This window comes from Sus scrofa, chromosome 14 (assembly GCF_000003025.6).
Source record: "Sus scrofa isolate TJ Tabasco breed Duroc chromosome 14, Sscrofa11.1, whole genome shotgun sequence".
NCBI classification, from domain to species: Eukaryota; Metazoa; Chordata; class Mammalia; order Artiodactyla; family Suidae; genus Sus; species Sus scrofa.
In genome coordinates, this window is record NC_010456.5 from 21,110,249 (window position 1) to 21,132,154 (window position 21,906).

Genomic DNA, 21,906 nt, shown 5'->3' on the forward strand with positions numbered 1-21,906 from the left:
CAAAGAAGACATACAGATGCCCAGCAGGTATGTGGACATCACTGATCATCAGGAATGCAAACCAAACCATGGTGAGATATCACCTCACACCTGTCAGAATGGCCATTAGCAAAAAATAAGCAAAAAACCCCAGAGATAAGTGAGGATGTAGAAGAAAGGGAGCCCTCTTACACTATTGAGGGGAATGTAAAGTGGTGCATCTCCTATGGAGAACAGTATGGAGGGTCCTCACAATCTTAAAAATAAAACTACCATAAAATCCTGCAATCCCATTTCTGGTATTTATCCCAGAAAAGAAAACAGGATATAGAAGAGACCCCTGCTCTCTTATGTTCATTGCAGTATTACTCAGAACAGCCAAGGTAGGGAAACAACGTCAGTGTCCACCACGGGAGGAACGGATGAAGAAGATGTGGTCCACGTATATACTGGGAGGAATGGATAAAGAAGATGTGGTCCGTGTATATACTGGGAGGAATGGATAAAGAAGATGTGGTCCATGTATATACTGGGGAGGGATGGATAAAGAAGCCATGGTCCATATATATACCAGGGAGGGATGGATAAAGAAGACGTGGTTCATGTGTATACTGGGAGGGAGGGATAAAGAAGATGTGGTCCGTATATATACCAGGGAGGGATGGATAAAGAAGACATAGTCCATATATATCTTGGAATATCACTCATTCCTGAGGAGGAAATTCTGCTTTTTGTGACAACATGGTTGAACCTCAGGTGTTAAGTGAGGGAGGTCAGACAGAGAAGACAGATATTTCGTACTGTAACTTACATGTGAAATCTAAAAGAAAAGAAGCCAAGCTCATAGAAACTGGGAGAGAAACATGGCCCCAGGGCCTGGGCGCGGGGTAGGCTGGTAAAGGGAACAATATTCTGTGACAAGCTATAAGGGAAAGGAATCTGAAAAAGAATGCGTGTGTGTATATGTGCAACTGAATCACCTTGTTGTGCAGCAGAAATGATCACAGCCTTGTAAATCAACGCTACTTCAAGAAAATTTTGAAAATGAAAAAACAAGGGTGCAGACTTTCAGCTGTAAGAGGAGGGGTGTCTGGGGTGCAGGTGTATAACGTGGTGACTGTAGAACACTGCATCGTATTATTGAAATTTGCTAAGATTTTAACACCCTGCAAAGATAATATATGAGGTGATGGATAGGTTAACTCAGTAGGGAGAACACTTCCATAATGTGGATGTGTACCACATCACCACGCTGTACACTTTCAGTAGCTTAACAATTTTATTTTTCAATTGTGCCTAAAATTGAAAAAAAAAAATCTGAGCTGAAATGGGGACTTTTGCTTTAATAGCTAGTCAACACACAACCTTCCCAGACCCAGGACTTGTGGTGACCAAAAAACCCCAAACCCTTTTATTTTCATAGCCAATTTTATTGTTCATGAGACCATCCAATTAGGATGTTTCCTTTTTTATTTAGGGCTACCTAAAAGCTTCTTCCATGTATTTATTTTTTTTTTGAGAGATGTATAAAATAGGAAGTTTGCCCAAATTTTCTTTACATAGCATGAAGTAGTCTTAGAAAAATCTTTTTTTTCTTTTACATTATTGGAATTTAAATAAATAATCTCACGGGGATTAAACAACCTTAGCACTGAGTAAATGTGCTCTTAAAGCAACACTTCAGGCTAAAGCAAGCATTGTGCATGGCAGAGTCAGCGGTCACCCTTGTCCAGTTGCAACAGAACCGTGCTGAGTCAACCCAGGGCAGACATTTGGGAGATTGAAACACTAGACAAGCTCTATAAATTGGAATTAAATCCTGAAAAAGTGATGGCAATGAAAATTGACTTCCTTATGGGCAAAGTTGAAATGCTAATTTCATGACTAACCAGAACAGTGGAAGGTTTGTCAGTGTTCTCTCGTTTTCTTGCAAGATAACTAAGTCAGACAGGTAAAAGTGTGTCCATATTGTGTTTTAGTCACAAATGCGTGTCTAGACAGAGCAAACTGACTTGTTTAAGGTGTTCCTTCTCTCCGCTCTTGTTCCTTCTTTATTTATATATCAAAGACTCTAAACTGAATGTTTCATGCTTGGGACATGCTGACCACTGTCTCAAGGGCATTAATCTGGAGCAGATGGGTGGTGAGTAAATCCACAATGTCAGAGTGGGTGATGGGTCCCTGATAGACACCCGGGCAGAGGAGGAACACCTCCCAGGCTTGCAGAATGGGACGAGGCTTGTGGAAGAAGTACCTTGCAGGACAAGTAGGGTGGGAGGTGACCACGGGATGGGAGAGGAAAACCAGTTCCCAATAGAGCAGGAGACGTAAAAGCCTAGTGTTTCTAACTGTATTACATTTATTCTTCAATTTATAGCCTACACCACTCAGAAATCTAGGAAATCTGTACAGTCTTAATAGTCATTAAATTGGATTGTCTAACATTTTCAATTCACAGAGGCCTTGATTTTAAGAAACAGACACTGAAGTGAAAATTGTGACTTTTGAAGAATGGAATGATAGTCAAAATAATCCATACACACTTAAAACTATTATCTCTTTCATGAAATGCCATCTTGGAGTATTTCCAACTTGTTTTATGACATGTTTCTTTCTTTTGAGGGCAGGAGACCAAGGCTGAGATAATTACTCGAGAGAATAAGAAGAGGTTATTGGCCAAGGAAGAAGAAAAGGAAGAGAAAAAATGGAGTGTTCTGTCATTTTCCATTGAGGAGGAAATGAAAGAGGATTTAAACTCAGGAATAAAGAATCTGGAGGATTTTTTGAAATCATGTAAAAGTAGCTCAGTGAAATTTCGAGTTGAAATGGTGGGGTTAACTGCTTGCCTGAAAGCGTGGAAAGAATACTGCCAAAGTGAAGGTATGTGACTGTGTGCTTTCATTTGTTTGATATATTGAAGAAGCAGTAAAAATGTAATGCTGGTAGGTGTTGTGTATTTACTAGAAATTTGTGTTCGAAGCCTTAGGTGCATGACCTGGTCTTGTCTTTGCCGAATGCCTTTAAGTGTTATTACCTCTATTTTATCAGTGAGAGTGAAATCTCCAAGGGCCAGAGAGCAAACATAGGGCACGTTCAAAAGCAAATTCAGGGGATCACTTCCAAAGTTAGGTTTAGGAGTAGCCACTTACAGAGTTGTGGGTGTGGTGCAGGGGTCGGCAGAGATGGCGAGGCTCCCAGGAGAATGTTTTCCATCTCCGTGATGTGAGGGGCAGACCCTTGTTTCCTGAGTAGAACTGGGCTCATGTTTGCCTGGCATGCCGAGCTCTTCCAGAAGTTGCTGAGGTTCCGTGTTCCTTACACCTGCTGCAGTAGATGGTAGGAGAAGAGAAGATAATCTCTAGGTCCATCCATGTTGCTGCAAATGGTATTACTTCATTCTTTTATTTTTACTAGAGATTATCATACAAAGTAAGCCAAAGACATTTGATAGTGCATATGATAGACGTATATATGGAATCTAAAATAATGATAAAATGAACTTATTTACAAAACAGAGAAGAAGACAAACTTGTGGTTACCAAAGAGGGAAGGGGGGGGATAAATTAGGAGTTTGTGATAAGCGTATACACACTACTATAAATAAAATAGATTACCAACAAGGACCTACTGCATAGCACAGGGAAATATACTCAGTATTTTATAATAACCTATAGGGGAAAAGAATATGAAGAAGAATAGACATGTATGTATACGTAATTCAATCACTTTGCTGTACACCTGAAACTAATGCAACATTGTAATTCACTCATACAGTGAAACAAAAATTAAAGAGGCGGGAAGAGGCAGGTAAAGGAGAAATAGTACTGGGTAGAGACATGTAAATTGATACTAGGTGAAAGGATCAGCGTGTCCATCCCCCCCACCCTCCAGTCCCCGCCTCACTGCCTCCAAACTGACAGTTCTTCTGAATAAACCTAACTGACCTGTCTTGATCGTCTCTGCACTTGAATCCACTGAGCACATGGCCACCAGGTTCTCCTCTTTTCTCCTCCCAATCTACCAACCTCCATCTGCTCAAGCAAAGCCTTTCGCTGATTTTGTCCCATTGAGAATGTAAGACTTAGCCTGTATGGGTCATTCATTCTAATTAAGAAGTTGTATCAGGATTTGCAGTTGGCTGCTACTGAAAGAGGTCAGGAGTAACACTGACTGATCCTCCCTGGGGGTATTCTGTGTTAAATTTCTTTTGTAGCCTTTATAGCATCAGTAGGTGTTCAAGAGATAAAATGTAGCCTGATTAAAAGAAAGGGGGAAATCAAACAGCCCTACCACGTGAGGTATGAAAAGACCTGCAGTTAAGGGAGCAGACAGAGTGGATATGACTACAAAGTCTGGATCTGGCCCATGTAACAGGCTAATTAAGTTAAAATCACCAATGATCATGCCAAACACTTACCTGTGGTCACCATTAGGATCTGGTAAACATTGCCAAGTTTTTACCCAGATGTTTAAAGTCACCTGAATCATTTTCTTCCAGCTGAGGGGAAAAGGCATGAAAATAATAGGTGGAGGAAAGATGTGTTATTCCCTAGAACTTAAACAACCTTAGGCTTTAATGACCTTGTTTCCCTCATGAACCACAAGATTTTTCTTTTTTTCTAACACTCTTCACGGCTATATCTCAGTTACCCAGGGAGGTGATGAAGTGTGCACAGTTGCCCTTTAATTTTATTTACTTGTCTGAACGCCTACACCTCCATTAATGCTAAGAGAGTGACATTAATTGGGTCAGATTGATAGCCTGGCTGACTACTCTTGGATAATCAAACATTTATTATTTTGATGGCCTTTATTTTGCTGTTGATTCTTTGCCAAGGTGAAACCACAAAGGATTTAAGCATAGCTGTTCAAATGATGAAAAGGATCTACTCCGTGGTGGAAAAATACCCAGAACTTCTGCAAGAGGCAGATCGACAAGTTATAGCCAAATGCCTTAGGTATTTAGGATTTGAGGAGTTGGCAAGTTCTTTGCATCTGACACAGGTGATGTTTTCAGAATAAAAGTCCTTATTTATTTATTTGTTTGTTTGTTTATTTTCTTCTTAGGGCTGCACCTGCAGCATATGGAAGTTCTTGGGCTAGGGGTTGAATTGGAGATGCAGCTGCTGGCCTATGCCACAGCCACAGCCACACCAGGTCTGAGCTGCATCTGTGACCTACACCTGGATCCTTAACCTACTGCGGCAGCTGTGGCAACGCTGGATCCTTAACCCACTAAATGGGCCAGGGATGGAACTCATATTCTCACAGTCACTATGTTGAGTTCCTAACCCACTGTGCCATAGCAGGAACTCCAGAATAACTCAGTTTTAATAGAGTAGTGATTAGGTAGACATAAAGTATCGTGGAAACTCCATCACCTCTTCTAGATTTTTCTTTTCTTACTGAAAATATTTACTCTAAGTTCATAATTATTGTTAGCAATCCAGTTACCCCAACTTGGAGTACTCTAGAGTCAGAAAAATTTTTAAATGCTGTCTGGACAAAATAAATGACAGATCAAAGTTTTGAGGTCTGCTAACTTTACTCTCAGATAAGATGTTGATTTAGGAGCTCCTGCTGTGGCACAACGAAATCTGCAGCATCTTGGAGCACGGACATTGTTCTATCCCAGCCCTGGCACGGTGGGTTAAGGATTTAGTGTTGCCGCAGCTGGGGCTTAGTTCATGGCTGCAGCTTAGATCTGCTCCTTGGCCCTGGAGCTCCATATGCTGAAGGGCAGCCAAAGGAAAAAAAAAGATGATGATTTAGGTGGCAGAAGACTTCTCTATAAATATTACAAAATTTTAAAGGTGGTAACATGCTTTTCTCATAAAATTATTTTTTAATTATTTTATTTATTTATTTATTAAGTCATTCTTTTTCGGGCTGCATCCAAGGCATATGGAGGTTCCTAGGCTAGGGGTAGATTTGAAGCTGTAGCTTCCAGCCTACGCCACAGCCACTGTAACACAGGATCCGAGCTATGTCTACAACCTACACCACAGCTCACAGCAATGCAAGATCCTTAACCCACTAAGCGAGGCCAGGGATGGAACCTGCCTCCTCATGGATACTAGTCAGATTTCCACTGAGCCATGACAGGAACTCCATTCAGTTATTTTATTTAAAATACCATGGTTTAATCACTTAAATGATATAATTTAAAATCACTTTCAAAATGGGCTTTTAAAATAATACAGGTCGCAGGAAATGTCACCAAGGAGAAGAGAAAGAACAAATACTCAGTTGGCATTGGGCCAGCTCGCTTTCAGCTGCAGTACATGGGCCCCTATTTGTTACGAGATGAAAGGAAAGATCCAGATCCCAGAGTTCAGGACTTTATTCCTGACACGTGGCAGGTAATGATGGAATGAAAGAAACATTTTAAATTTTGTTATTAAATTTGATCTCAGGAGTTTCTCCTGATTGTAGTTCCACATGTCATCTTTGGCCTGAACTTCTTAATATTGAGTTGTACCCTTTGAAACTATTTTGTCAACAGGAAATATCAAATGTAGAATTTTTTTTTTTTTGCATTTAAAGAAAGTAAATTTTTCAAGTCATCCTTTTTTCATTAATAGTTTATTTTTTGTGGCAATATTCTGGTGGGTTCAGGTGTGTATATATTTGAGTCATCCACCTATACCTTTATGAAGCAGCCTCCAGGTTCCCCTGGGTCAGTAGGATTTCCTGTGTAAATATAGAAATGTGCACAGAGAAACCTGGGGAGGCTAAACAGCATAAACAATGGTTTAGATATTTATAGGCTGTACCCATGGTAGCAACTTTTCTATAACTATATGTAAAATTAATATTGATAGATAATAAAATTTGGAATAAAAGCTTGTTGCTGCATTGACTCACCCTTCTAAAACTGCCTTGAACCTTAGCAGTTCAACATGTTTACCTACAAAAGTGCCATTTCAGAGGTTCAGTCTGATAGATTGTCTTACTTAGAATCTGGATTTACCTTCTTGGTGTTGATGGTAGTGGGGTGCTTTGAATAATCCCCTGCCTGCTGTCCAGGAGCACTCGGCGGACCAGGTCCTACCTTGCTTAAGTGCAGGGCAGGATGAGGCTGAAAGCTCTCTGTGTATCCCCCTATCCCAAACACACGCTGTACTTCTTTCCATGCCCTCTTCACTCTAGAGTGTGGCTCAGTGCAGACCTGGGTTAAGAAAGTGTACAGGATGGGGCTGCAGGTGTTTTCTGTCATCACGCAGGCTTAGGATGCTGCTTTTTTTTTTTTTTTTTTTTGGACTTTTTGTCTTTTTAGGGCCTCCCCCATGGCATATGGATGTTCCCAGGCTAGGGGTCTAATTGGAGCTGTAGCCACTGGCCTATGCCACAGCCACAGCAACGCAGGATCTGAGCCACCTCTGTGACCTACACCACAGCTCATGGCAATGCCGGATCCTTGACCCGCTGAGCAAGGCCAGGGAAGGCCAGGGATCGAACCTGCAACCTCACAGTTCATAGTCGGATTCATTTCCACTGTGCCATGATGGGAACTCCCTTTTTATGATGCTTCTTGATGGACAAAACTATAGGCTGCAGGGATGTGTCTGTTTTGATGAAGGTCCCACATGCCCTCCATATAGGCTTCTACTTAGAGGAAGATAAGCAGTAAAATTATTAATCGTGGATTTTTTTTCCACCTCAGCTGCTTTTTCACCTTTGCACAAACACATATATACATACTGGCGGCTTCCTAGATAGTCACTGTGCGTTAGTCAGTGACGAGGGGTCAGGAGGAAAAGCAGCCTGAGAGCGAGATAGTCCGTTGAGGCTCATGCTCCATTTTTCACACTCAGACCCAGTTGTCTCCCCTGGGAGAAGGCCGCGAGGTGGTTCCACTGGGTCTCTTGGTGTGTTTTCACCTCCCCACCACTCCTTCGGGCTCAGAGAGTTACGTCCACAGTGTAGGGATGGAGTTGCTTTGCTAAGTGTGTCTGTGGTGCTAACACAGTGGTGCTCTGACCCTGCAGCGGGAGCTCCTGGACGTGGTGGACAAGAACGAGTCTGCAGTCATTGTGGCCCCCACGTCCTCCGGGAAGACCTACGCCTCCTACTACTGCATGGAGAGGGTGCTGCGGGAGGGCGACGATGGGGTGGTCGTGTACGTGGCCCCCACCAAAGTATGTCCTGGGGCTGGGGGGGGGTTGTTTTATGTGGTCCCCATCTAGGTATGTCCTAGGGCCAGGGGTTAGGAGGATGACAACAGGCTGTTTCTGTTCATGGCCCCCACCAAGGTATGTCCCAGGGCTGGAGGTCGAGAGGGCAAGAGGGGGTGTCATGGACGTGGCTACCCCCACCAAGGTATCAACCAAGTGACTAAATTTTCTTTGACCTCTGAACCTCCTCTTTTAAAATCACGCACATGGTTATATGGCAGGTTTAGCTCACTTTACTTTTTTTCCAGTTTATTTTCTCCAGTTTTACTGAGATATAAATGACATGTATCATACTAGTTTCATACTAGGCATATAGCATAAAGGTCAGTATTTTTGTATATACTGCAAAATGATCACCATAATAAGTCTAACATCCATCACATTGTATAGGTTGCGGGTTCAATCCCTGGTCTTCCCTGGCCTTGCTCAGCGGGTCAAGGATCCGGCATTGCCGTGAGCTGTGGTGTAGGTCACAGACGTGGCTCGGATCCTGTGTTGCTGTGTCTCTGGCATAGGCTGGCGGCTATAGCTCCAATTAGACCCCTAGCCTGGGAACCTCCATGTGTGCCTAGAAAAAGACAAAAAAGATAGATGGATAGATAGATAAAATAGTTTGCATCTACCAACCCCAAACTCCCTGTCCATCCCACTGACTCCCTCTCCCCCCTTGGCAAGCACAGATCTGTAATATGACACAGATGAATCTATCTACAAAACAGAAACAGACTCACAGATGTAGAGCACAACTCTTCGTTTTTAAAGTTATTACTCTTAAGAAAGGCAGATTTAGTTGGGATAACTTTAATCTACAGAATAAAATGAGATCTCCACTTTAGTTTCTAGAAAAATGTGTCATTGGGTGACTTGGGAGCAGGCTCGGAACCAGAGGGATCAGCAATGATTAGTTGAAATTAGCATATTATTTTTGGTTGTAGCTTCTTTGTTTTTCACGGTAATGAAAGTAGTAAATGTCCATAGAGGAAATTAATAACCTATGTCAAGAAAAATTAAGCCTGTTAGAAGTGGAATTGGTAAGTCAACACAATGCACATTGCCCAATTACTCTCCTAAAAGTTTAAGTCCATTTCTATTTCTGCGGACAGTATATGGAAATAACCCTTCTCCTATTTTTTCCAATGTTCCTATGTTCATTTAGAACATTTTAGCTCTACTGATAGGTGAAAACGTCCATCTCATATTTAAATTTGCCTTTCTGTGATCACTGGTGACTTGGAAATCCTTATAGATGATTTCTGGGCATTGATATATCTTTAATCATGAACTGCTTATTCATAAAATCTGCCCTTTTTCTTTTAGTGGGGGGGATTGTATTTTTATTTATTGACCAAACTTTGTGTAAAAAGAATGTTATTTTTTTTCTTTATAAATTATAACAAATATCATGTTTTCATTTTGTCTTTTTAATATAGTGTCATATGAATGATAATATTTTGATAATGTCTTTGTACAGTCAGATCTATCAATATTTTCATTTAGGTTTCCACATGCGCTCAAATATATGAAAATGTTCACTTTCTAGTATCTTTAGGCTTATATTTTCAAGTTTACGTTTTAATTGAGGTGAGCATTTTTGGGTAAAATGTGAAGTAGATGTGTGTGAGTTTGCATATGATCAGACGCCACTGAGCTGGGCTGCCTTGCCCGGTCCAGGGCATGGGTCACGTGTACATTCACAGTTACAAGTCTGGGAGCTGCCCCACATACGAGAACCACACGGGCACCCTGGCTGACCCTCCCTCCCACCCCCGCCCCAGCCATTCTCCATCCACTCAGAGCTGCTCCTTAAGCCTTGGTTGCCCAGGGATCAGCTGCTTGTTTCTGACGTGTGGGCAGCATTTCCTGCTCTTTCCCTCTGCTGAAGTCATTTTTCCCGTTTCCCTTTAGGTTGAGGTTATGGGTGAGGTTTCCAGGCTCTGTCAGGAGCTGGAGGACGGCACAGGGTTACTGCAGGTGGAGCAGATGGTCTGGGAAAGGGGTGTGGAGCCTCCTACACACCCAGCGGTTCATGTTTTTAGTTTCCCCTGTACTTGGTTAGGGGGTGAATGAGCTCTCTCCTTGTCAATCAGGCCCTGGTTAACCAAGTGGCAGCAACTGTTCAGAACCGTTTTAGAAAAAATCTGCCCGACGGCGAAGCTCTGTGTGGTGTTTTCACAAGGGACTATCGCCACGACGCCCTGAACTCTCAGGTAGGACACGTGATGTTCAGTGCCTCAACTGCAGAATAGTCCTTGCACGCCTTCCAGTAGAAATTCATCATCCCCACAAGGCCTTATAGAAAAAATTTTCTGTGTTTTCAGAAGATGGAGTGACTTTCGAGCAAATTTGACATTGTTCCATTCCAGACAGTGAGGAATGGACTCGTCATTCTCAAGGACACATATTTTGATTTCAGATCTTAGTTCTAGTTCATTGCATCATCTAGGTTTATAAGTGGATTTAAAATGATCTGAAGAACCTCATGTCGTGGAAATGAACATACACTGATTTCCAATCAGAGTAACATCCTCTTGACCTTTCTTGAGGAGTAGGATACTCCACATAATTTCAGACTGTGGTCTTATGGATAGACTGGGTGATGTAAGTAAACCATAGTTTTCCTCCTCATGGAACTCACAGAAAACAGTGCAAACTAGACAAAAAATGAAAATAGGACAATTGCACACTGCATGGTGGATGTGAGAGGTGTTACCCAGCTGGCCTTTAAAAAAGGACTTGCTGCCCAGATGTGGGGTGCGTGATCATGACAAACACCAGCTGTCAGCTCCCCCCCAGTTCTGCCTCCTGGGACTGAGCAGGGACAGGGCATAAACATTGGGCCTTTTTAGCTGGATGTGGAATAGCCCCGCCAGCCACTATTCACTTCAGAATCCAGCCCAGATGGGCCAAGGCATCACCAGGTATATTCCCAGGTTCAGCGTCTTCCTCTGCCCCATCCTCTCCCAGCTTCCATAGTTGTTAATTTTTGGTAAATATTTTCAACCCGAATTGTACCTCAGGGTCAGGTTTTGAAGAAATAAATCTGTGATAATTCTTTCTATTGTTATTCCCTGGAATGCTCATAAATATGAATTTAAACTTCAAATCTGCTTTTTACCATTTTGACCAAGAAAAATTGCATTTTTTTTCTTTCTTTCTTTTTTTTTTTTTTTGCTTTTTATGGCCACACCCATGGCATATGGAGGTTTCCAGGTTAGGGATTGAATTGGAGCTGTAGCCATCAGCCTACGCCACAGCCACAGCAACGCCAAATCTGAGCTGCATTTGCGACTTACACCACAGGTCATGGCAACGCCAGATCATTAACCCACTGAGTGGGGCCAGAGATCAAACCCACAACCTCATGTTTGCTAGTTGGATTTGTTTCTGCTGCGCCACAATGGGAACTCCAAAACTGCAGTTTTTATAGATCAAACTAATATATCTCTGCTTAAGTGAAACATTCTCAAAAATAATATCATATTCTCATTAGCAGCAGGTGCATTCGGGAGTTATAATGGTATCTTCTATATTCTTAGAACCATGTTGTGCAGAGTAAGTGCTCAGAATGTTTGCACGATGTTATTATTTCCAGATACTTATTACAGTGCCTGCCTGCTTTGAAATTCTGCTGCTAGCCCCTCATCGCCAAGCATGGGTGAAAAGGATCCGATACGTCATATTCGATGAGGTGGGTTTGGTGTTACTTCTCTGGGCTGAGTTCCCAGTCACATAAGCACTGCAGTGAAGACATCTGCTGCCTCAGGACTTTGTCACCTGCATGGGGTTTCGGGTGGGGAGGCACATCGGTCTTTTGGCTCCATTTTTCTGTTGAGGCTCAGGAAGGAGCATGGGTGTCTGAAGACGTCTGGATGGTGACCTGCTTTGGTGACCAGTGTTTCTGAGGAGCAGAAGTAGCCTCCATGTTTTCCTGCACGCAGATTCAAAAATCCCATCTTTGATTTCTAAAGCAAAGAATTTGGGGCTCTAACAATGATATCAATTAGGTAAATTATTTGACCAGTCATGGCCCCAACAGGAAGCACATGACACACTCAGATTAGAACAGTTCAAGAAGAGTACTTTCCAGTGGTGTTTGGGGAACTGAGGTTGAGTGTAGTGATCCAGAGCAAGGTGCTAACCCCTGGCTTAAAGGGACAATGCAGAGGATGGTCACTGAGGCTCTCCAGGAGATACCGAGTGTGCCAGCCGCTTTGTGAGGGGCACACCTGGCTCAGGGTAACGTGATGGGCAGGCAGCCAATGGCACAAAAACCTCAGCTTCATCCCCTTCTGGTCTCCCGCCCAGGCTGTCCTTTGGCCACCTCCAGTGGACCCAGAGTGCGTTGGGGCCCTTTCAGAGTAGCCCTTATGTGTTAGCTCCCCTGGGACAAGGGCAGGATGGAAATGATGGACAGCTCTAGGGCAAGTGAAGGCTGCTTAGAAAGTTTTTATAATAGTATTACAAATATTTATTCAAAGAGACTTAAAACATTATAAAAGGATTCTTTGGCTCCAAGGAATTTTTCAGTTTAAAGGGGAAAGTGATGATAAACTTATATTTATTCTTGTTGCAAACTTGGAGCTACCACTCAGGCTCAAGTGTTTTTTTTTTGCCTCCCTCAAAGCACATGTGAGTTCCCAGCCCCAGGAGTGAACACACTACAGCAGCAACCCAACCGCTGCAATGACAGCCCTGGGTCCTTAACCTGCCATGCCACAAGGGAACTCCAAGGATGCTGTGTTTTTGATTTGTTGAATTTGACTTTCTGTGTTTATTTTTGTTCAAACTGTATATTCTGCATCATGAAGGCCTTGAATGTTCATGTTCCAAAAAAAATTCCAGCAGCTTTGTCTTTGCAATCCAGAACCCAAGCTCTCATCCCAAAGCTCTGCAATGAGGTGACATTGGGACCTGAGTTTCCCCAATTTTATATAAGGGTAAAGATGAAAGGTTTTGAAGGCTGATGTCTATTCTGGCAGAGTCAGGGGCAAGTGTTATCCAGAAAGGCACAAGGTTGTATTCAGCAGAATGTCTGACTAGGACAAACTTACATCTGGAAGTAAATGAAAAGAATGTTTGCCTTGAAAGTAACCTGATAATAACATTCCAGCCTATGTCCATCTACTGCTGTCATCCTGACACACACCTACTGAGTTTTTAGTGTCCAGTCTTATGAGTTTTATCCTGAATAATCACAGAAGGTGCTCTGGGTCAGCAGACCCATCATTAACCACCTTCCAGTAAATAACAAGCCCCCTCTTGGGGCAACAGCAAGGAGAACCCCAGAGATTTTTTTCTGTAATGGGGGAACCCCCAGGCAAAGCACAGAGGATGATGGATTTTCTCCATATACAGAAGAGAGACACTTCCCACTGACCTCCTGAAAGATGAGAAAAATTAAAAAAAAATGTTCTTTTAAAATTACTTTTATTGTTGCTGCAGTTCTTGTGTTTGATTCCCCTGGTATTGATTGATTGATTGTCTTTTTGCCTTTTCTAGGGCTGTTCCCACGGCATATGGAGTTTCCCAGGCCAGGGGTTGAATCAGAGCTGTAGTCACCGGCCTACACCACAGCCACAGCAATGCGGGATCCAAGCCGCATCTGCAATCTACACCACAGGTCATGGCAATGCCAGATCCTTAACCCACTGAGCAAGGCCAGGGATCAAACCCGCAACCTTATGGTTCCTAGTCGGATTCATTAACCACTGCGCCACAACGGGAACTCCGACTCCCCTGGTCTTTAGATGTGCCTCTTAGCAGAATCAAAGACCCTTAGTACTAGGTAAATATAGGTAATTCCAGATTTATTTATTTTTACTAAAGAATAGTTGATTTGTGGGATTGTAGGAGGTTCAGTTGTACAGCATGGCGATTCAGTATTTTTGAATACTAGGACAAAGCCAGATGGGCAGTGGAATTGTTTTTAATCACCTGGCTCTGATAGGAAGTCCTTTCCAGTTGATTACTGCAGGAGACAGCTCAGAAGGCGGGGTGGGGGTCAGGAAAATCTTCTTGTGGGGCGGCCTTGAGCTCAACTCTATTATTGAAAAGGGGTAGGAGAATTTTCAGCAGAGGGAGCAATATCTGTGGAAGCTCTGGGGCAGCAAAGTTGTGTTCAAGAAACAGGGCAGAGTCCAGTGTCTGCGGAGAAGTGGGGGCAGGAGGGGAGAGTCTTGAGCAGAGCTGGAGAGGTGCCAGTCACAACATGTACCTGTTCAGGGGGTTATGTTTTGTTCTATGTGCAGTGGGACGATATTGAAGAAATCAAATTGGAGTCTTGGCCCGATCCAGTGCAACCTTGAGGCAGATCTGTTGGCTGTGATAGGAAGAATGCAGGAACAGCCAGCAGGATATTGTGGTCCATTATGGTCCTGTGGCCAGGGTGATGTTGAGGGGGGGCAGTGGACGTGGAGGAAATGTGGTCCATTTCGGTTCTGCGGCTATGGGGGCCAGGGTAATGGTGGAGCAGGCTGTGGACATGGAGGAAATGCATAGATTTGAAAGGCATTTCTGAACATAAGATGAAGAGGAATTATTGAAGGATTGGTTATAGGGATTAAAAGAAAATTGTGTCAAGATTTTCTATTGCCTGCATTTACCAATACTTGTGTAAACTTGGTGTGGTTGATTAAAGGTAACCCATGTATGATAATTCAAGCTTCTGTGTGTCTTGTTTTTATTGGCTTTTTTTTTTTTTTAACTTTTTAGGGCTGCACCTATGGCATATGGAGGTTCCCACGCCAGGGGTTGAGTCGAAGCTACAGCTGCTGGCCTACACCACAGCCATAGCAACTTGGGATCAGAGCTGCATCTGCGACCTACATCACAGCTCACGGCAACGCCTGATCCTTTACCCACTGAGTGAGGCCAGGGATCGAACCCACATCCTCATGGATCCTGGTCAGGTTCGCTAACTGCTGAGCCATGAAGGGAACTCCCTTATTGGCTGTTTTAAAATCAACTTAAAAATTTATTTAAATTAATACAAAGAGTTGATCCATTTCTCCTGCTCCCACTCCCACTTCTTGCAGCTGCCCATAAATCTTTAATTTTTCAAAAAATTTCACACATACATGAAGTCATTGTCTTTTTCTGTCTGATTTATTGATTTATTTCACTTAGCATGATGCCCTTGAGGTCCTTCCATGTTGTCACAAATGGAAAGATTCCATTCTTTTTCTGGCTGAATAATATTCCATTCTGCATATACATACCACAAGTTGTTCATCCTTCAGTGGACACTTAGGTTGTGTCATATCTTGGCTATTGTCCATAATGCTGCAGTAAACATGGGGATATATATATATATCTTTCTATGTTCTTTGGATGTATACCCAGGAGTGGAAGTGCTGAATCATATGGTAGTTCTAGTTTTAGTTTATTGGGCACCTCTGTGCCATTTTCCATAACAGCTGCATCAGTTTACATTCCTACCGGTAGTGTAGGAGGGTTCCCTCTTCTCCACACCCTTGCCAACATTTGTTATTTGTGGTCTTTTTGATGATGGCCATTCTGACAGGTGTGAGTAATGTTCATGTGGTTTTGGTATGCATTTCTGTGTTATTAGTGCTATGTTGACTCTCTTTTCCTGTGCCTGGTGGCCATCTGTATGTTTTCTTTGAGAAAGTGTCTATTCAGACCTTTTGCTCACTTTTAATGGAGAATGTTTGTCTCTCATAGGTCCACTGTCTTGGTGGGGAAATTGGAGCAGAAATCTGGGAACATCTCCTTGTCATGATCCGCTGTCCCTTCCTGGCTCTCTCGGCCACCATCAGCAACCCTGAGCACCTCACTGAGTAAGCATCAGATTCCAGTCTGGGGAGAAAGCTCATCTCTTCTGAATGTTTGAATGCCATGCTTTCTCTGTAGCTTCTGGAGAGTTTCACAGCTTCCTGGTGAATCTGTTACTTTATCTCTGGATCATTAAGGAACAGAGTCTCCCCTCCTGGCAGCTGCTGAGCAAGGCTACGTTCTATCAGGAAAATTTAGGACCCCTAGTCAGATTGGGATGCCCAGGCAGCTCTGCAAATGAGCAGGAAATTTTTCCCTGTTTCTCAAAAAACTTTTACCAGAAGTGATCAATTTATGTTTCTCTTTCTTTGTCCTTTACCAAGAAGTAAAATTAAAACGATATAATGATACACTCTGCCATGGACCTTGAGATTTTTCAGATTGTCCCACTTTGTAGATGTTTGGAGAGATAGTGAAAGCCTTATTAGGCAAAAGCCCCATATCATTTTTTTCACTGGGCTAGATTTTTGCCCACTAATAACAGAGACTGTTTCTATATGCAGGTACTGGTCCAAGTGCTTTGCACACGTTAATTTATTTATAAATGCCCAACAGCCCTTATGATTTTTAATTTTCATCACTCCTCTGAGATAGTATTTCCAGCAGTACTTTTATAATTTCCATTTTAAAATGTGGGAAATGAGGCCCAGAGAGATTACATGTCTCAACCCAGAGCCCCAGCACGGACATGGGAAGGAGACTGGGATTCCACTCGAGGTCGTCTGGCTCCAGGGCCTGTTCCCTTAAGTACAGTTTTTAGGGCATTTACAATTTTCTTTATTTAAAATAACTGATGTCACAGGAAGTAAGTAGTTCCATGTTCTGCCTAAATAACATGTAATTTAAATTTTTCAGGTGGCTACAATCAGTGAAACGGTACTGGAAACAAGCAGATGAAAGGATGGGACAAAATATTGCTTCCAGAAGTGTTGGCTGCCGCCCAGGCTCTCGCAAGGACTGCTTGCTGGCAAAGCAGTCATATAGAGTGAGACTCGGTATGTTTGACAGTCACAGGAATTTTACCTTTTCCTGTCAAGTTATTCCCCTTCCTATGCGTCCATTCATTTGGAAGTTCTGGCTCTCATTTCCAGTGCTCTATGGAGAGAGGTACAATGATTTAGAGAAGCACATATGTTCTGTGAACAATGGTGTCATTTCCTTCAATCATTTTCACCCGTGTGCTGCGCTGACCACAGATCACGTGAGTGACGCCTCCCCTGTATTTGTTTTGAGTGATAGAAATTATTTGTATCATATTGAAAACCTGCCTGGTTAGTAGTCATCAGAATTACAGAACTGATAGTCTGGAACAGATATTTAACCTGAATTTTAAAGGCCTCCAGAATAACCTCATGTAGTTTCATCTGTTTCTCAATGGTATCTGGATGCACAAAGCTTCCAAATGATGGAACATCTTAACCTGAAGGTTTTGGGGTTGATTTCCTTTATTCTGGGACTTTATCTTTGCCCATTTTCCTTCTTATCAGCACCCATGTCCATCTGTCCACCTTCCTTTTTTTTTTTCTTTTTTTTTTTTAAAGGGCTGCACCTGTGGCATATGGAGGTTCCCAAGCTAGAGGTCAAATCAAATTGAAGCTGTAGCTGTTGGCCTACACCACAGTCATGGCAACTGGGGATCTGAGCTGTGTCTGTACTTGTGGCAGCTTGTGGCAACTCCGGATCCTTTATGTATTGAGCGAGGAGGCAAGGGATTGAACTCGCATCCTCATGGTTACTAGTGGGGTTCTTAACCCACTGAGCCACAATGGGAACTCTAATCTGTCCACCTTTTGACAGCAGCTTTTCTCTTAGTGCAGCTGCGACTGTGTGTGGATAGTACCTAATACAGATGAGATGGCTGTGAATTAGGTCAAATAAGGCAAAGACTCGTTTCACAAACGTAACAATCACAAGGTGACTCTTTGGGAGTGAAGCAGTAAGGCGGAGGTCTTAAGGGGACCTCATTTGGGGCATTGCAGTTTGAATGGGGGAAGATTCTTAATTTTTCTTGCTTGTGTATTTCCCTCTTTGCATTCTGTTCCCAGGAATGGCCCATTCAAGCTCTGGTTGTCTCTCAAAGTGATACCTAGGCAAATCTTGCCTTCCTTGCAAGACCTGGCAAGTTAATTAGACTCAATTCTGTTGTCAGATTAGCCCTCTAACCTGACAATCTTTGAGGCACATGCAGTTTTCTTTGTGTAACATTTGCTGTCATAGGGAGCTGCTCCATGCTCTGCCTAGACGGCGTGTCTGGGATCTCAAAGCTGATCTAGAAGGAGGGCTGGTAAGGGCCATTCTGACCCTGCCGAGCCTTTGATGGTTTCCTTTGGAAACAGCCAGGGGCCGGGCTCCTGAGCTTGTCCTCCCAGGTCTGTGTGACCCGGCCCTAGTCCTTCCTGCTCACCTGCTTAAGGACCTTACCTGGAGGTCCTCGTGACTTATGTGAAAATGCGGGTATTTCCTCACAGATGCAGAGAGCCAACTGTCCAGATGCTGTTTTTCTTTGACGACTCTTTTCAAAGGAAACCTTTGCTGAGTCCTTAGGTGATGCCCTTAGCTGGGTGGGGTCTGCTCCCAGAGCACCTTGCCTGCATTTCATATGATGAGGCAGGTGTGGTCTGCCTGCTGCTGCAGTTCTTAACGTGCCTGTCTTCTTACTAGGACAGCTCCTTGAAGACACACATTTATGTCCTTGCAGTTTGTAACTTCTTGCTAGGTATATAAAATTATAACATATGTTAAACACAGACAACCCGAATAGAGCACTTGCTTTGCGTTCTAAGAGTTGTACGTATTTTGTCTTTGAACCATCATGGCACTTTTAGGAAGGGTGCCCTTGTTTACTGTTGTACCACTGAAGTCAGGGGCGCTAGGATGCAGCCTCACCAGGCTTGATCCTAGAACTGGCCAATTCCTCACCCTATTCTGAACTATCTGCCAGACAAATACCAGGATGAGGGAATGTGTGAAAGTCAACCTTTGGGCTGTCATGCAATAGTTTCTAAAAGCAGCCGACTGAATCCTGTGGTGGTAATTTCCTAATAGGATTTTATTTTGGAACTTGCTCTTTGTGTGGCAGCGGCTCAGTCTACAGTCTGAAGAAAACTCAAATATGGACAAAATTCCTGCAACCTGATTCTCTTCCGCACATTAGAATAGTGATGCTAACCCAGGCTCCTTTTGCTTTCCCTCTTGCTCTTCTTCTTCTTTTTTTTTTTTTTTTTTAGAGCCACACCTGCATCATGTGGAAGTTCCCAGGCTAAGGGTCAAATTGGAGCTGCAGCTGCTGTCCTACACCATAGCCACAGCAATGCCAGATCCAAGCCACCTCTGCAACCTACACCATAGCTCACAGCATTGCTGGTGGATCCTTAACCCACTGAGCAGGGCCGGCTATTGAACCTGTGTCCTCGTGGTTACTAGTCGGATTTGTTACCACTGAGCCACAACAGGAACTCCTGACCTATGTTTTAAACAGCACGATTTTCTGCACAGTTGTTCTGTGCCAATGGCTCAGGGCAGGTCACTGCTGGGTCAGAGGAGGACAGGCAGCTGGAGTCCTTGTCAAGGCTGGCATTGGTCCATGTGCCTGTCCTCTGTCTCGGTGGCTATTAGTGGAGGAACTGGGAAGCGGTGAGGCTGCCCCAGCTGCGGTGGCCCCATGTGACTCTTGCAAAGGCCATCCTCAAGACTCCTGGACTGTGGCCACAGGGCTCAGGGAGAGCGCACAGGCTTGGGTGTTATTAACCATGTATTTTGATAGCTATGTGTGCAGCATGTGTTTATATGGGGTGCTTCCTGATAAAAAGCAAGAAGGCCTTTCTGAGCGAGGAGATGCTTCTGGGTTGCTGTAGTCACCTCTGGGGGATGTGGAAGCTGCTGGCAAAGAAAGAGCCTCCTGAATTGTGGCAACCTTAGGGAAGAGCCATCTGCCTGTGGTGCCCACTCTGCAGCTCAGAAGGAAGGGGAGTGGGGTGAGGGCTGCCCGCCTTCCTCTCAGGCTCCTTGCTGGCCAGGGGCAGAGGCTGGCCTCTGCCACCAGTTATCAGCTGCTGGGGAGAGCTGTGGCTGCTGGGGGCTGTCAGCCACAGAAGTGTGGGGGAGGCTGTCTCTTCCGGTAACACCTGGAGAGGTGCTTCCCATCACCACCAGGCTGGGGATACTGTGATTTGCTGAGACAGCATCGTGGTGTAAAGCTGCCATGTTCATCAGTAAAAGAGGCTGTGTCTGTGGCCTTTCATTTCTCTCCCTCTGCTACCTGGGCAGGCTCGGTTATTGCCAGCTCATCACGTAGCATACAGTGAAGAACGGCTGAAGGGAGTCCCCAGCTTTTAGCCATGGGCTTTGCTAAATTGATGCAGAAAGACTCATGAGTGGGTCATTAAACAATCACACTGACAGTTGAACTGCGTGCCAGATATTTATTAGGCCAATTCCATGTACTATCTGATTTAATGCTTACAACCCTTGTACGGCATAGGCACAGCTACCCTCATGGTGGAAATGACCCATCTGGAAAAGGCCAAGAGCCCGAGGAAATCATTAACATTTTAGTAGCCAAAAGAGAAGATTTACATCTTAAAAATTATGGTCATTCTTGAACTTATTATTTAGACAGAATAAGTTATCACTTTCAAGTAGTAACAATGAAGAGAACAAAATGCTAACATTCCAACATGACATATGCACGTACCATTTGGCAAAATGTGTGTTTTTTTGCTGTCCAGCTAGTTCACTGCTCAGACTGAGATGCTGAATGATGGTTCCAGGCACTTACCTGTATCCTATAGGTTTTCACAAGCCTCACTCAAAACCTGATTGATTATTTTAGTTGAAACATATTTGACATAAAACATGGGTGAGTTTCAGGGGTACTGCAGGTTGGTTTGACGCATTTATTTGCCTGTCACTGTGGCTGAGCCAATACCTGGGGCACATCTGAGTTCTCGTTCCTCTTCTGTGGTGGGACAATTAAGATCTAGTCTCTTAGCATGTTTGGTGTTGATAATGCAGCTTTGCCTCTGTAATCACCATGCCATGCACTGTGCATTAGATCTTCAGGACTTGTTTATCTACTCGTTTTATAAAACATGTCCTGATGTATTTATCTGTCTCCTTTTACCACATCTGTAACACGGAAGGACAGATATTTTAATCATGTGTTACAGAGGAGGAACAAGCATTTAGAGGCAGAAATAGAGCTGGATCTTCTGATTCAAACTTGACTACGCTTTCCATTCTACCAATTTTTTTTTTTTTTCAGCTGTGTTGTGTTTGGAGTAGCTTTTTTTAGCCCAGAATTTCCAAACCTGAGTTTCCTAACTTAATAGCTCTTTACTGAAACAGATGGCCTATTGTTAAATAATTTTGGAGAAATCTGAATACAGTACTCCCTTCTTCGAGATTTAACATTTCCAATGAGACACTTTCAGGAAGCCTATTTAAGAGAACCCCTTCCCCCCCCTTTACTTTTGAGAAAAGCCTGTCAGCATCTTAGAGCTCATGGTTTCACAGACAGATGATCCGTAGCATGAGTGGTTGAAACCAGTAGAATCTATGGCAATACACGCCTTTTGAGAACAGGTATTTTTAGGTTATATTTTAAAATATTCGCGGAAAAATGAAAGATGTGCGTATCCAGAAGGCTCAAAGCAGAGCCTAGTCAGTGACCTGGGGGAGGTTTCCTTGAGGGTCTTGAAGTTGCCCTTCAAGTTATCTTAAGAAGATAAGATTGGCCCCCTTTAGCCTGGCTTGTACTTGAAAGCCAGGAATCATATTCGTAAGTAAATCATTTTCACTTCCAGCTGCAGGTGGAGGCTATGTTTTCTTGTCTAACCCAGTCTACACATCTTTCGGCTTCTCAGCCCTCAGAGAAATGGCTCAGCTAAAAGGTCTTAGAAAATAATACAAGAAAAAAAAATTGGTGGGCTTTCGGGTTTTTCTCTCTTAGTAAATC

At 43.3% G+C, this 21,906-nt stretch overlaps 1 protein-coding gene across 4 annotated transcripts in view; it reads left to right on the forward strand.

Moving 5' to 3' along the window:
* Positions 1-21,906, forward strand: part of DDX60 (DExD/H-box helicase 60) — an 86,073-nt gene that overhangs the window by 32,758 nt on the left and 31,409 nt on the right. For all 4 annotated transcript variants that reach the window (XM_021072214.1, XM_021072213.1, XM_021072215.1 and 1 more), the window contains 9 exons: positions 2,607-2,859; positions 4,817-4,983; positions 6,183-6,341; positions 7,971-8,120; positions 10,244-10,363; positions 11,749-11,844; positions 15,840-15,955; positions 16,806-16,945; positions 17,042-17,151. In XM_021072214.1, coding sequence (XP_020927873.1) covers positions 2,607-2,859; positions 4,817-4,983; positions 6,183-6,341; positions 7,971-8,120; positions 10,244-10,363; positions 11,749-11,844; positions 15,840-15,955; positions 16,806-16,945; positions 17,042-17,151 — 1,311 coding nt within the window. The remainder of the gene's footprint in view (positions 1-2,606; positions 2,860-4,816; positions 4,984-6,182; positions 6,342-7,970; positions 8,121-10,243; positions 10,364-11,748; positions 11,845-15,839; positions 15,956-16,805; positions 16,946-17,041; positions 17,152-21,906) is intronic.